Source organism: Chaetura pelagica, unplaced genomic scaffold, assembly GCF_000747805.2.
Source record: "Chaetura pelagica isolate M959 unplaced genomic scaffold, ChaPel_1.0 scaffold207, whole genome shotgun sequence".
Lineage (NCBI taxonomy): Eukaryota > Metazoa > Chordata > Aves > Apodiformes > Apodidae > Chaetura > Chaetura pelagica.
In genome coordinates, this window is record NW_009953929.1 from 4,375,867 (window position 1) to 4,391,104 (window position 15,238).

General features: G+C 36.4%; 1 protein-coding gene across 1 annotated transcript in view; it reads right to left on the reverse strand.

The window, feature by feature from the left end:
- The window catches only part of SLC9A9 (solute carrier family 9, subfamily A (NHE9, cation proton antiporter 9), member 9), a 182,209-nt gene that overhangs the window by 94,934 nt on the left and 72,037 nt on the right, over positions 1 to 15,238 (reverse strand). The window contains exons 7-9 of the mRNA XM_010001677.1: positions 13,023 to 13,161; positions 12,156 to 12,261; positions 2,823 to 2,911 (exon numbers count right to left, since the gene is read on the reverse strand). Coding sequence (XP_009999979.1) covers positions 2,823 to 2,911; positions 12,156 to 12,261; positions 13,023 to 13,161 — 334 coding nt within the window. The remainder of the gene's footprint in view (positions 1 to 2,822; positions 2,912 to 12,155; positions 12,262 to 13,022; positions 13,162 to 15,238) is intronic.

Here is a 15,238-nt window from a genome sequence, read left to right on the forward strand (position 1 = left end):
GGTACTGACTTACTTACAGGTTGGCAAATCAACCCAGCCCAACCCACCTAAGAATCTAATGTAAATCTGATCTATAATGACCCAAGATGTAGAAGCAATTGTTTGCCTGCAGCTTGAAGTGAGGTTATACTAGCAGCCACAAATAATTGTAGAGAAAGCTGCAAAGAATCAGATAGCTTTTGATCAGGTCCTAGCAGTTTCATCTTCTCCTGCACTGAAGATATATTGGATAAATTACACTTTAAGTGTATGAAACTCAGGAACACTGTTTGTCCTAACTTGTTGCCATGGTCAGCAGTGCCAATTTTAATGTTAAAATCACTATGACCATAGTACTAGATCAGTGATGAAGATTTAAAAATACTGCTGTAAAATATCCTTCATGTTTAAACAAATGATGAAAAATCACAGAGAGAATGTTTATAAATACTTAGTGAGAATTGGGATAATTAGTTTCAATGAAAATACTCTACAGCCTGCATTTTCATTAAATCTTCATTATCTTTTATTTTGACAATGTCAAAAAAAGCCATTGTTCTTGACAAGATTTGTGTTACTTTATACTTTCAGATTCTGTAAGTTTCAGATATTGAAATCTAATATTTCTCATTCATGGAATGTTACATGGTGATTGTCTGGACAATACAGGATTTACAGGGACTAATTATTGCATGGCATCTTTCAACAGGCATTCTTAATAGCAGTTCCTAAATTCTTATTTATGAACTGCAGGTAAGTTTTCATTTTATGTCAATATCTGAATACTGAATTTTACCATCAAGCTATGAAATTTTAACAGACACTAAAAAATGGAATGAAAATTATGTGAAGCAGTGGAGGAAAAAAGCTATTGTTTAAAAACAGCTAGCACAATTTCACAGCCTGATTTACAGTTTTAAATCTAATTTCCATGTTTCTTGTTAGCTTTAGCTTCAGCCTTATCTTGCTGTTTTGTCAGTGTACATTACAGTTCACCAGTCCTTATTGAAAGATCTGTCAGATTGTAATAAAAGAGAGAGACTGCCTTGGAATAATTCTATAAATTAACTGAAAGCCCCTGATTTTGGCTGGTAATGAGTAATAAGAATGACTTAGATTGGGAGCAAAGCTGTCTGTCTGAGCAACAATATTCATTTAAGACGCACTGAAGTCATATATAATGAGAATACCGAGTGTGTGGTTTAGTAAATTCACTTGAAGAGAATTATTTGGGGGAGAGAAAGAAGGAGGCAGTGCAGGTCTCACTGAAACAGCTGCATATGAAAGGATAATCTTTGGATTAGAAAATAAATTAGAAGAATACGAAGGAATTCAGCTACAATTTTTGAACCATATCATAAGGGAGGCTGAGGATTAAGAGCTTATGGGGGAAGAGAAAAACAGAATAGAAGGGGTGCATAAAATTCATAGTTCCATAGAGAAGCACTGATCCCTTTTCTGTGTGTTAAAGGGTGGATTCTGTTTATTTTCAGTATTTTGATTTGCACTGTTGAATGGAAGGGAAAGAAAGAGTAAACATGAAGAAAACCAGTATGCATTTAAACTAAAAGGTAGGTAAATCTGTAGTTGAACAGTTTCATATGTAATTAAAAATACCATGGCTTTTCTTTTACTCTTGCTCTCCCTGAGGCTATGCATCACTAAATCATGCAGACGAATCCCTGAAAAAGTCTTGTACTCAAATTGTAACACTTATATGCAAAGGTAGTAAAGGCATATGCAATGCACTATTTCTGCAAAATAACAATTCTATAGTAGATATGTTATTCCCTTATGATACAGTTATCAGAGAAAGATTCTCTGCTGGTATAACGAAATGCAATTGAGAAGACTAGCTAACACTTTATTCTGGAAGTACTAACCATAAACTTTTTTGTGATTTAAAATCTGAGAGAGTCTGACAGTTCAACTAATGCTGTGGCCAGTATTTTTTCTGTCTAACTGTTTTTGATAGAAAATTGGATTTTTTATTAAAGTGAGATGTGCAAGAAACAATGAAATATTCTGTGCAAGATTTCCAATGCTTAAAGCAGAAACATTGCTGAAAAAAGGTACAAGGTTTCATCATGAAAATTATAGTCTTGGACCATTTTGGTCTAGGACGTAAGATTTTCTACAACCTGCGGTTCTTAGGACAGCATTAAAATGGAAGAAAACTGCATTTAAATGACTTCTTGCAGGATTTAGGTAGTGCTGAGCTAATCTAAAATTACTCCTTGTGCTGAAAAGTGTTTTGAACATTCTAGTGCCGTATATCTAGCACTGAGAACAGATCCAAGTTTTAAATAATAATTACAATTGCACTACTTACCTGTGGAAACAAAAAACAGATTACAAAATTTCTCTTATCTCTGAATTCTACATGAGGAAGTGTTAAACAAGTTACTATCTAATTATACTAGATTTTTAATGAAGCAGAAATGAAACGTCATTGCTCAAATCTGTGGACCAGATTGCAGTTTCTACAGTCCCTTTGCAAAAATCCACATGGATCCCATCTCTCAGGCCACTTCTCTTGTATTTACCAGAGTTTTTTCTATTTTGTTATCTTCATAGCAAGTTTGTATGGGAGATAATAAACTGTTGTCTCCTTACCCTCATCTCCTGGACAGACATTTCAGGTCGCTTGAGAAGAACAGGTTTATGTTTTTCACTTATCTAGAGAATTGTTACAGTTTTCCTGGCAAAATTTATAGTCTTTCCCCTATGAAGACATAAGCCTCTTTCTTTGCACTAATGAAATCCATCCAGCTATATTCCAGGACCTCTGTCTATTCCTCATACCAGTTGAAGACACAAAGTCAGTTATTGCCATGGCCTACCTGTTTGGTTCTCATTTTGGAATCTGGTGACAGATTGTTGTAGGTATAATGGGCCTGTGTGACTCCACAGAAAAGTACTGCAACAATACCTAAAATTCAAAGAAAAAAACAGAGTTAGCTGCTTCTGTTTTCTTGCTTAGGTTTATCAAAGGGCTGTATAAAAGTAGCTGATAAGATTGTAACTGAAATTTCCTCATAAGGCACAAGGAACCCACACAGAGAGAAAATGGAAACCCAAAAATAAGTGCCCACCAGTAATCATATGTAAATGCCCATGGAGGAAAAATGCTCTGTGCTTTTCTGAAACTTGGGGCACGTCTACATAGATAATTATTTACTCAACAGCTCAGGGCTTGTTCATGTCCATTCCAATCATTATTGCCCTGAAAACCTCCACAGACATTTCCTGAAGCACGTGGACAGGCAAGTTCTGCTGGGTTTCTGGGCGCACAACACATGAGCAACAGCTGGTGTTGCACAAAGCCAGCCTGCAGTATGATCACTGCACCTCTGGATCACTGGGCTCACAGACAGTCAGTTCTCCACCATGGACCTCACAGTAGTCCAGTTCTTATGTCTTGTAGGCCTTCTACCCACTGCCTCCTCTCTAAGAGCTATAACATGCCCTAATTAGCATTTTAGTTCCGCTTCCTCATGGGATACTCTGCAAATTGTTAGGTAATTTTTAGCTCATAGGCTGCTGAAAGCTAGTGAAATAACACTAATGAATCTGAGGAAACACAACGAGGCAACAAAGCAAGAAAAAATAGCCCTGTCCAGATTTTGGCAGTATCCTTGCAATGTGACTGCGCAGCAGCTTTCTCTGCATTTATTGGGTTTTAAACTAGCATGAACTGAAACATATAAGCCAGTTCTACTGGAAGCAAAGAGCATGAAGTAGAATTGTGAAAATAATTCCAGGCTGTGCCTTCAGTCATGGACTTGAAACTGGATAAGGCTTCCTCCAGCTTTTCCAGGATGGTGACTCTCTTGAATTTACAAGGGCCAGCAAGAAGAATCTCAGCACAGGGGCAGAATCTACAGTGCTAGAGGCTTTAACACAGCAAACCAATACAAAAAAACCCCAATCTGCTACTTCAAAAGGATTAAAAGAACCAGACCAGTCTTCACACAGTCACAGGAAAAAGTGGATAGTAGCGTACTGAGCAAGTGCCAGGTGAAAGTGGTGGTACCTGCATAGGTTCTTTAATAGGCTTATTCAAACCTCTAAATGTTTGGATTTTAGCAGCAAGAGAGCTCTGGAGGTGACTGAAATCTCCTTCTCCCCTGAAGTAAAATTTAGACCATGCTGAAACTATTGCATCTGGGGAAGTGTATGTGTGTGGGAACAACACATTGCCACATACCAGTTCAAGTAATTATTCCCTTACGACATCTTTCTCAAGTTTCTGACTGTGGATTGCTAACTGTGAGAATCTTGTTCAACAAAATCCAACTTGCTTCACTTAAAAACCTGTCTTGTTTCTGGGAAGAGCTGAGGGCTGGCATTAACACACCTTTGATGAAATAAAAAAGTATGGGGTAAAAAATTCGGAGATGAATTTGACACAAGGGGATAACTGCCATCAGAAGGAAAACGAGAAAGTTAATTTTTTTCCCCTACAAAACACTGTGGACATTTTCTTGACTTCTGGGTTCCCGTTACACTGTCAATTTACCTGTACTGCTATGGAACACAGTCTCTGCAGCCAAGAGAAATTCCACTGAGCTTAAACTGCTGTGTCTGTTTTATAGTATTTATTTTCTTATGTCTGTTTTGATACTTAATTTTTTTCTAACTACACTAAGACTTTTCTTTACAGTAAATAATGTGAGGAATAGTGAGATTGTTGCTGCCTAGTTACATTCCAGGAAGTTCATGTTCTCTTAAATGCATCTAAGTCTTTTTTCTCAGTAACGATTTGATTGTGCAGAGCTGATCTGGGGAGTTTAAAAATTCTTAGGGCATCTGGGATGCTCAGACAATGAAATTTCAGTTAAAAATATAGCCAATCAGTAACGTTGCTACATATCACTAGCTCCAGGCTCAGTAATAGGAATGGAGATAAGTTTCTGATTCACTTTCTTCTACGTGACTCATCATCTTTCCAAGTCTTGCATTTTTAAAATTGACTATTAAACAATGATGGTAAAATGTTTTTTTAACTGCTAAGAAACTGTTAATTATGGGTAGTGAGAAAATCGAGAGAGTAACATGAGGAATTAAATGTCCTAAATCTGATTTTGCAATAGGAATAAGGCATCTGAACCAAGCAATTAGGCGAGTGTAGAAACCAGCAGCCCTGTTTCCAGGGAAGAGGTGGGAAATGCAGTGGAGTATTTCAGTTTCTACAGTTGAAGGCTTGCTAGGTACTAGCCATGCCTCTTGCAATGAATGCTTCATTAAAAGGCCTGGAGAAAATGGTTTGTAATGCGTTACCATAAAAACGATTACTTAAGAGTAATGACCAATTACATGTTAATGCAACTACAAAAGAAATAGAAGAACATCAAGAGGCAAACACAGAACTTTTAGTTAGAAGGGAAAAGCAATCTGGATTTCTTAGTAAGACCATTAAAGCTGGATTTTGAACTTAGCTGGGTAGGAAAATACCGTATGAAATGTGTATGGCACATAAATTAGGTGGTTAAATTTTGCAGACTTTCTCTCACAGAAAGATTTATTAGATGCAGGGAGACAGATAAAGGGAGATGGTCTTTTACCAGTCCTTAGTGCTCAGTGCCTTAATTTCAGGGTGTTGAAGAAGGCTCACTTTTTCAGTGCCATTACATTGTTTCAAATTTAAGTGGCAAATTTTGCCCTACAATTGCTGAACAAAATGCTAACCTAAGGTGAATAGGGAATGTTTTGAGTTGAAAAGGGTGATCTGTTGTGCAATATAGCTGCATATGTTTATAAAGTTACTGAAACATTTCACTTACTATAAAAAATGAGAAACCTCACTGTAAAATATTGATAGCCACTAGTAAAGTTTGAGCTGCAGCTCAACTTCTTTGAAGAGGTTTTATTAGAAAAAAAATACCCTACAATTTTATTTGATGTTTTTGCTCCTTAATATAACAGAGAAATATTGATAGCTTGTTAGCTACTTATACAATAAGAGAACTTATTCTTACATTAGTTTAGCTGAATACTTGTAGTAGAAATCATTGTTAGGATAAAAGCTGGTAATATCAAAAGATAACAAAGGATAAAGGAGTAACTTATCTCTTTTAAAGTGTTTTTTGATAGTATGAACATTCAAATGATAGTGTAAGCATTAATGGATAAGTGTTAATCTAAAAAGAATTTCAGTATTGTCACTGAAAGACAAAATCCTTTTTTGGATCATTTAACAAATAGGCAAAAGGAAATGTACCCTTGCTTTTCAATATCTTGTGCTAAGATAAAAACTGGAAAAAAGTCTGTCTTTTGTCTTAGAGGGGCAGAATGCACAGTGTGCTTTTAATGCAAATGTGGAACTGACTGGCCACAATTTGAACTTCAGAATTTTCTAATCTAAGAGAATAAAATTGACATAATGTCTCCAGCTGTCGGGTCTTTTAGTGGTAAAACAGTGAATTTAGAAAAAAAAGCCCTGCAAACCTCTACATTCTGGGGAAACAAGGGAACAGATCAAATGTATAACTTCATTTGAAAAGATCTCTACGTACACTGACTGGTTCTCATCCCAACTTGGAAACATTCTGGAGCCTCAGGGATGCCTCTCTAATGATGCTTAATGTACTGCAAATCCCACAGTATATGTAAGAGGAACTGGTCTTTCATCAAAGCCAATGAAATGTGGGAAAAAGAGATCAGTGAGAGAAATAATTTCAATCATATAGCATTTACTTTGGAGTTATATTTATGCCAGAATATCTCCACATCACCTACTGGACACATCACAGTGCAGAGTGAATGTGTGAGTGGCAAGAAACTAGGCGTGTTCTTCTGCATCAAATTGTTTCAGTAACAAGGGTATAACTCAATAGCAACAATATCCCTATTCAGTCTGTTTTCACAGAGGGTATGAAGTGTGACTAATCATTCTTTTGATACTGAAGCAATGATTCAAGCTTCTTTCACCAGCCCTGCACCAAGGTAGAACAAAAGCTGGTGCTTTAATCTCTGAAGTTGTCTGAGGTTTATTTTATATTGAAGTGACAGAAACAAAAAAAAAGACAGAGCTGAGGGAAATTTTTAGGCGCTTATCTGAGTATACACCCTCATCATCACTGGCATTGCACATGGCTCCTTCATGTGAGATCTGTACATCCATGTTTTACTTTTGTAACCCCAGATGAATTGCTGCATTCAATTTAGTTTGGTACTCCTACAGTGAGACATACCAGGTTTTATTCTACATAAGACCACTTACCCTGTTTATCCTGAACATATTAAGTAGCAAGAAGAATCCACTATCCTTGCTTTATGACTAATGCCATGCTAGATTATGTATTTTTCTGTAAAAACAATCACTTTTCTCTTCTTCCCTTACTGTCTTAAAAGGCCATACCTGCAGCAGGGCCTAAGTTAGCCAGACCCAAGCACTGATTCAAGTTTGTGCATAGTCTGATGCTGTTGAAAGGTTGAACAGAATAGCTGAAACTGCAGTCTTGGATCTAGCTTATATGTCAACAAAGTATGTCTAAAGCTTCCTCTAAAGTACAGGATCCACCTGACATTCCTTGTTTCAGAATATCACAAAGATCATCCAGAGCCACCTCTGAAGTCCTACAGGCAAGTAATGGATTAGTAATTTGTGGCAAACTTGCTCAGTTGTCATCTGTCTGTGTACAGCAGGACAAGTGGCATCTTCATTTATGAAGAGCCTGCTTTTCTAATGAGACCTAAATTTCATCCTTTCCTCCTAGGAGTGGCAGAACTACAGACAAAATTGAGAATTTAAAGCCCAGAATAACTTCCTTTTGTGGAATAATGTCAGCCCAGTGATCTTAAAGCCAATCAAGTACCAACCTGCACTGTGCTCACAGTGCTCAGAACTACAGACAGAAATGTTTTGACAGATCTATTCTGAGTGTGATACAAGAAGAGCTGGTCACAACATTAAAAAAAACACAACCCAATGAGGTAGATGATGGATCCAAGACAAATGACAGCGAACAGATAGGAACAGTGAACAGCCATGAGAATAAATGCACTTTGTCAGCAGTACTAAATGAAATGGAAGTTGGTGACATTTGTTCTTGCTGTGTCCTAAAAACAAAGGTAGCACAAAACTGCCTCAGTGAGAGACCAGATCTTTCAACTTGTCCTGGGTACATCAGTCATAATAAGCTGCTTATTTCATTTTGGAGGAAAAGCTTTCTCACTTAGCAAACTGTCCTCTCTTGGGAGCCCCTGAATAGGACAGCAGGTGTCAGACATATCACAAAATGTTCAGGCAATAACTGCTGAGGGCAAGGAAGCAGAGGTAATAAATTATCATAAATAATTTCCTTTATAATGATCAGAGAACTCTGGGCTGGGCTTTGCCAAACAGTACAGAAACAACGATGATCCCCTCCAACATATTTTTCATCAAGATCTATTGTCTGTCTTAGCTTCATAGCACAGATCTTTAGCATGTAAAAATCAGAGGCAGTTGGCCATTATATTGGTGCTTTTACACTGATAAATTCTGTATGACTTTGAAGTATGCATCAATTGAATATATCAATGCAAATAAGTTCATATACACGTATTTGAGCTTGGTTTTGCAGGTATATTTATATATTTTATTTTAATATCTTTGTTCAAACAGCTGTAGACAGAGAAGATCTAATGGAGGTGAACATTAAATGCCCATGTAGATCATGGAATGTTTCACAATCGGCTAACTTTGTTAACTATAAAGCAAAAGAATGAGCAATTAATAAATGTAAGATATTAATTCCTCCTTTATTTTGACAAGTGTATAATTTAAATTATTATTATTTACTTAGTCTGCTAGTAAATATTCTGTAATGAAGGTTGAAAATGAAAGCCACTATAATAACACTGACCTTATCACTTTGCTCAGCACTCAGGAATTATTTATTTCAGGGCAAATCAGAAAATGCACAATTTAGGTTCTACTGTATAAGAATCAATTTACCATGCATTAGTCACAGCTTGATGGTATAGCTAAGAGATTAATAGCCATAACATTACTTTAGAATTTACAGTTATCAGTATCACAATAATCATGTAGTCATCCCAGATTTTTGTTTTGATATGCTGGTTTGATCACATCAGTTTTTCAACCAGGGTCAGGCCCATATATAGTGTGTATATTGTGATATCATGGGATATCTTGAGGTAGAGAGAGAACGTATTTTATAAAATGTTGGTCTGCAGTATTCTTCATTCACATTTTATTTAAAAATCCTGCAAGGTAAACACGTGAGCTGTCCTACCTACTATACCTACACAAAAAATATAGAGCCCATCATTTATAATTTATTACATACTTCAATATTAGACATCAAAAGGCTCATACTGATTGAAGAACTAGCGTGGAAAGTATTATAATAAAATTACTTTGCAATTGCATTACTTAATAGCTACAGGGAAATACTGATGTCTAGTGTTAATCCTTTGAAGTTCATTTAGAAAGAATGAACAGAGGTAAAAAATATTTAAGAAAAATGAAGACAAATTCAGGCATAAATGTACAATGGATCAAGTTAATTTTTGAAGTAAGCCTACTGAAGTCAAAGACTTCAAACTAGGACTTTAGCTCACTGAATGGAGTGATCCAGCAGGGCCACTGCACTGTTATCTTACTCTCTTAACTCTCATGATTGCTTTTGAGGATAGACACACTCCACTGTAAACCAGATGATGTATACATTAAGTAAGACAAAGGGCAAAGCAAGTAAGCTGGACAAGATTTGAAATGGTGATATTAATTAAGATCTGAGTGTGTTCTGAAGTATGACTGGCTTCCCCTGGGTCTCCCTGCACCTTCTGCAAGAGGTGCTTCATGCTTCTCATCCCCCTGGGGGAGACTGCACACAAGAACTGCATTTTACACAGATTTCCTTAGCATGAGGATAAGAAATCAGAGCCATCTCTGACATCTTTATCTCAACAGAATCAATTCAGCTGAAAATATCTTAACCAATACAGTGATTCTCCTGGTGCACTGGGAGTTTAAAATCATACTATGAAAGGAAGGGAGTTTGAGCTATTTCAGATGAGATTGAGAGAAGTTAAAAGCAACATCAGAACTGGTTAAACCAGACAACTAAAAATATCCATTCTACAGTGTAAGGTTAGCACTGTACTGATAAAGTCAATGCATTTACAAAACACACGTTTGAAGTTCTGGAGCTACAAGAAAGGCTCCGTGAGTTGTTTCTACCATAACAGCTTCTGACAGAAGCCTTTCACAGAAATCAAATGACGAAAACTCAACTGATAACACTTTCAACATTAAACTTTGCCTTCTCACAACAGTTTAATTAAATTATTTCCACCTGAAACTCGGAGCACACCCATGAAAAAAAAGGCTAATGACAGACCTAAAAGGCCTTGGTATGCTTTTCTTGGAATTTGTGCATTGGTACAGCAATTATTTTTTATATGCCTATATAATTTCATTTATTTATAAGAAATAGCTAAATTTCCCAACAGGTTTCTATTTTTTTCCCTTTAATTGGAACTTTACTATGGTTTCACTCTCTTTTTCTGACTCCCCCTCTGTCCATTTTAAATTCCTTACCACTTCTACCCTAAAAACCATCTGTGGTGTTCAATAATTAAGTCTTTTATTTCTGACATTTTATATATTGCAAATGAAAAGAGAAATGAAACACTCTTCAAAGTGACTAACAGGAGACACTCTGCTGTCTGTCATCAATTTACAGTATGTTAAAAAGACATAAGCCAATTATTTTTTGTCTGGATATATGGCCTGCTCCTGTGCCCCAAAAATGGAAATTACCTTTGGTGCATCACCTGAAGCTCTGAAAGATTTAGTGTTTTCCTTAAAAAATCCACTTTTTGGATATAATGTATAACTTATTGGTTGTGCATTTGCTGAAACACAGAATCATTGTTCTCAGCTGGGAATGTATTTTGAAACAGACTCTCTTCGGAAGTAATTGGATTAGGAAATCATTACCTCCAGTAGGTGGCAACTGAAAAAACAATTATCCTTCTTTCGTTCCCCTTTCATGTAGTAATCATGTCACGTTCTTAAGAGACGTTAAACATAAAGAAACAAAATGGACTTTTATTCCAGCTGGTGTCCGATTTTCTCTGTGTGATGGAACACCACCATTTTGTTCCATTCATGTACTCCTCTTCATTCATTGGCCTGAAGATTTTGGCAGCAAGCAGGATGTAAATTTGTATATTTAATAAGCCAAAGATGCCAGAAGATACAGATGCTAATATAATTTCAGAAATAGTTTAATTTTGTGGCTAAAGTTATAAAAGTAACATGCTGGCTCCACAGAAGTCAGTAGAAATATAACTCTTTACTTCAAAAGGCTATGAATAATTTTTCAAACCAAACAGCTTGGGCAGCATTAAGCACTTTTCTTCCCCTGACTTTCCCTGGTGTTAACTTGAGCACCAGATTTCAGAGCTGGCAGCATCAAGAACATAAAAATGATTGAGCTCTTACAACTTTGTTCCTGCAGATCACACTATCTAATATGTTGCTTTTGAGGTAAACTATATCAATTTACAGCTTTTGCCTAAACTTCTGGGGACTCTTTATGTTGTAAAAAGCAGTTCCTGAGCATGTACTTGACTGTGATTGCACAATTTCTTTCTTGGTGTGAACAAAAACCCAATCAGATCACATATTTCTGCCCATCACTGGGACATGACTGTAGCTCTGCTGTTGCAAAAGCTGTTTACAGAGGCACCCTGAACAAGATTTTTATTTTTTTCTGAGATCCAGAAGTGGCTTCATGTTGAGGATGACCCTGTCCTCTGCCTAGTCGTTGATAGCAGGGGAAAAAGGAGGAGGGTTGGGGACATGTGGTGCTTGCAGAGGAGCACACAGTCTCTGGCAATCATGTGCTTTGTCATTCTTACTGTCATCTTTGGTCCTATAGCTGGGTAGAAAGTAGTGGGATTAATACTGGGACTAATAGTGATGGGACAATGTAAGGAAGGTAGGGAAGAAAGGCTGAGGACTTTAGATCTAATAAGTTTTTTTCTGGAAGACCTATTCAATGTCTCTAGATTTATTCTTAGAGATGAAACCATCTTCAAAATAGCAATGGCTTTTGGAAGTTTTATATGTGTCATGCCCCAAATAAACATGCAATTTTCTTACACTAGAGACATATTATAAACCTGCTTTTATTTGTTAAAATGAAACTTACCCGTAAGACCAGCAGCTTCAGCTGATAAGAAGGCACTCCAGGATAGGAGGAAGAACAGACCTGTCTCCAACATGGGGAACTCACACAGTTTAGTAAATTTTGTCAAGTGATGACATATTATTAAGGAATAATAAAAAAATCAGCTGTTTTGCATCTAAATTTTCCAGAAGCTGATAAAACGTGAAAGAAAGCAAGATCTCCCATCATCCTCATCGATACAGGTTGAATTCAGGAAAACTGCACAGCTTCTATATTATCTCAAATAAAGAGGAAAATCCAGCAAAGGTTTTAAACAGGTGAATTTCACAAGTCAGTTGTTTCAAGTACTTTTGTGATTTTTTAACAAAAATTCTTCTCCCAGAAAAAGGGAGAAGAAAATATTTTTTGTCTAGTTTTGTAAACCAACTGGCATTTGTTTATCTGTAAGACAGATAAACATTGCTGGTCTTTCTAAAATTGTTTTCCACATGAAGAACTGGAAAACACAGGAAAAGGCAGGAAAAACAGATACGCCTTTGATTTCTAGCTTAGGTAAACTGACTAACTAATTTGTAGTGTAGTTTTTGCCTTCTATTTTTGAAGAATCGTTTCTAGTCTGTAGTTCATAAATAAGTTGCTGTAGGTCATGAATTCACATTTTAACCTCAAAACACTTTCCAAAAAATGTAATTATTTACAAAAAATAAAATAAAGACTGGAGTCTTATCGAATGTTAAAAAGGAATTTTCATCTCACATTATTTGTTGATTCTGACAAGTGAAATTTCCTGTCAATTTATTGAGTGTTTGCGAAGTCTTGAATCAGCAATGAAAACTTTTCCAACATACATAGATTTTTTTCTCTCTGAAAACAAACCATAAAGGATATTAAAGCTGTGACAACAGCATAAGAGGATCCCATGGCAAAAGATCCAGCAAAGATCCCCAGGAAATTTCCCACTGACTGAAATAATGCAGCAGCATCAAATGCATTAGGATTCTCCTTAGGACTGTAAATAGATATAGAGCTGAAAAAAAAAAAAAAAGCAAAGAGATGGGTGAGAGGGAGGGAAAAAGGAATAATGTATTTAATCACATTGTTATGATACTGGAATCAGTAGTTGAAAATGGACATTTTTAGTGACTCAAAATGCAAAATAAGTTTTTTCTGGCCTGATTGCAGATGGGAGAGTAAAAGACATGAAAATGGGGGAAACTATTTCTTTTCAAGGTATCACACTGGAAATCAATAGTCTGCTGCCAGTCAGTAAACATTTTTATACTAGAAGTGCCATAAAGAATATTGTTTCCAGGCCAACAAAACATGAAAAGGTGGTAGGTGTATAAGAAAACTGCAGGGAAGATAGATAACTTTGAATTATTTATTGGCCATATGTCTTCAGAGCAGTTATATATTCACAAATATTCCTGATAAAGAGTGCAGCTTTATGGCTGAGGCTCAAATGGGTGACACAAATCACAGCAGGAACCAAATCTGCAGCAACAATCTTGTTGTAAACCACCTACAAGTTCCCTTCTTGGTGTAAGCCCTGATAAATAGAGCTGAAAGCATAACAAGAGCTCAACAGTAGGAAACCTTGTGGACAGAATGCATGTTGTCCCACAGAGACAAAGTGCTGCAGTTGTCAAAGGTCATCTTCTGCATCCCACCGCTGAGTGCAGCTGTCAACAGTATTTTTGATGCCACCGAAGGGGAAGGCTGCACACTAAACACTTCTGAGTTTCAGGGTTGTTATTGCCACTGGGCAGTTACTGCCCAGAACACTAGTAACACCAAATATGTATGCCTTTTTTCTTGTTGAAGCATTGAAGGTAACAGATACATAATAGCCCTAAGCCTCCAAAACTGATTAAGCAACATTTTAGATCTCTGTGGTTCTGTTACTTTCAATACAGTAGGTCTTTTATGTTCATTGTCAAAGAAAATGTACTGAGCTTGGCACTGGGCTCCAGAAAGCAGCTTGGATTGCTGGAAAATGATTGGTATTTCAAGCATTAAAAATGCAGAATGTTTAAAATGTTTTGAATAATTTAAGCTCTTCCATATTAAGAACATGATCCCTGCAGTCTGATATCTTCCATCTGGAGATGAGGCTTAGAGATGAAGCTCTATGGAGGATTTTCTGAACAGTTGCATTAATTTAGGAATCTCCAAATAACATGAAGACATGAAAACAGATCTCATGCTTTCAGTCTGTAAAAAAGGAACAAAGATTCTAAAGGCATACGATGGAGTAGCACTAAATATGAGTGATAAATATTTATCCAACCCAACAAAAATTACTAGGCACCAAAATCTGGTATCTGCAGTTACAGTTAGCACCACCAAACTGGTGAGATGATTTGTAGTGGAAAGTGCTATTAATATAAGTACACAGAATATTGTTCCCAGAGGAAATGTTAATTGACAACACATTGCAATGTAAATTTTTACTCCTTTTTCAATTGTCACTCTCTTAGACCAGGGGTCAGTTATAAATCTTTGCTTCTTTTGCTTTCAGATGATTCTTGAAACATTTGTCATTTCTGGCTTACTCAAAATTTATTGGTTTAGATCCCATATGTAATAAAGACCTGTATTAAGCTATAGATAGATTCTCTAAACTGATGACATAGCTCTATCAAAGGAAATTCTATCAGCTGTGATACTGTACATTTATAGTGTAATTTACTAAGTACATTTTGTATACTTGAGAAGGGTCTCAGCTGCTTACTTAAAGTTGACATGGAGTGAAAGTGTAGTAGTCAAATGTAAGCTATAGCCATTAACTGACTTTTTATGAAGTATGTTAACCTTAAGGCAAGAAAAGCTGACTTTTTAAAGACCAGTTAGGATTCTAGTTTGTCCTCCAGTTTGCCTGTGGTTTTTAGGTATGAAGAAAACTGGAAGAAAACATCCTATTCTTAATTTAGTTATTTCAGGAACAAATATTGAGTGACTCATTCTCACAGGAAAACTTCTCTACTCAATATGCCCCCTAAACCCCATGATTTTTTAAAAGCACCATAACATAACATAACATATGCTTATTATGCTCACTGTGGTTTCTGGTCTAAATCTTCCCAGAACTCAGGTTTCCCTAC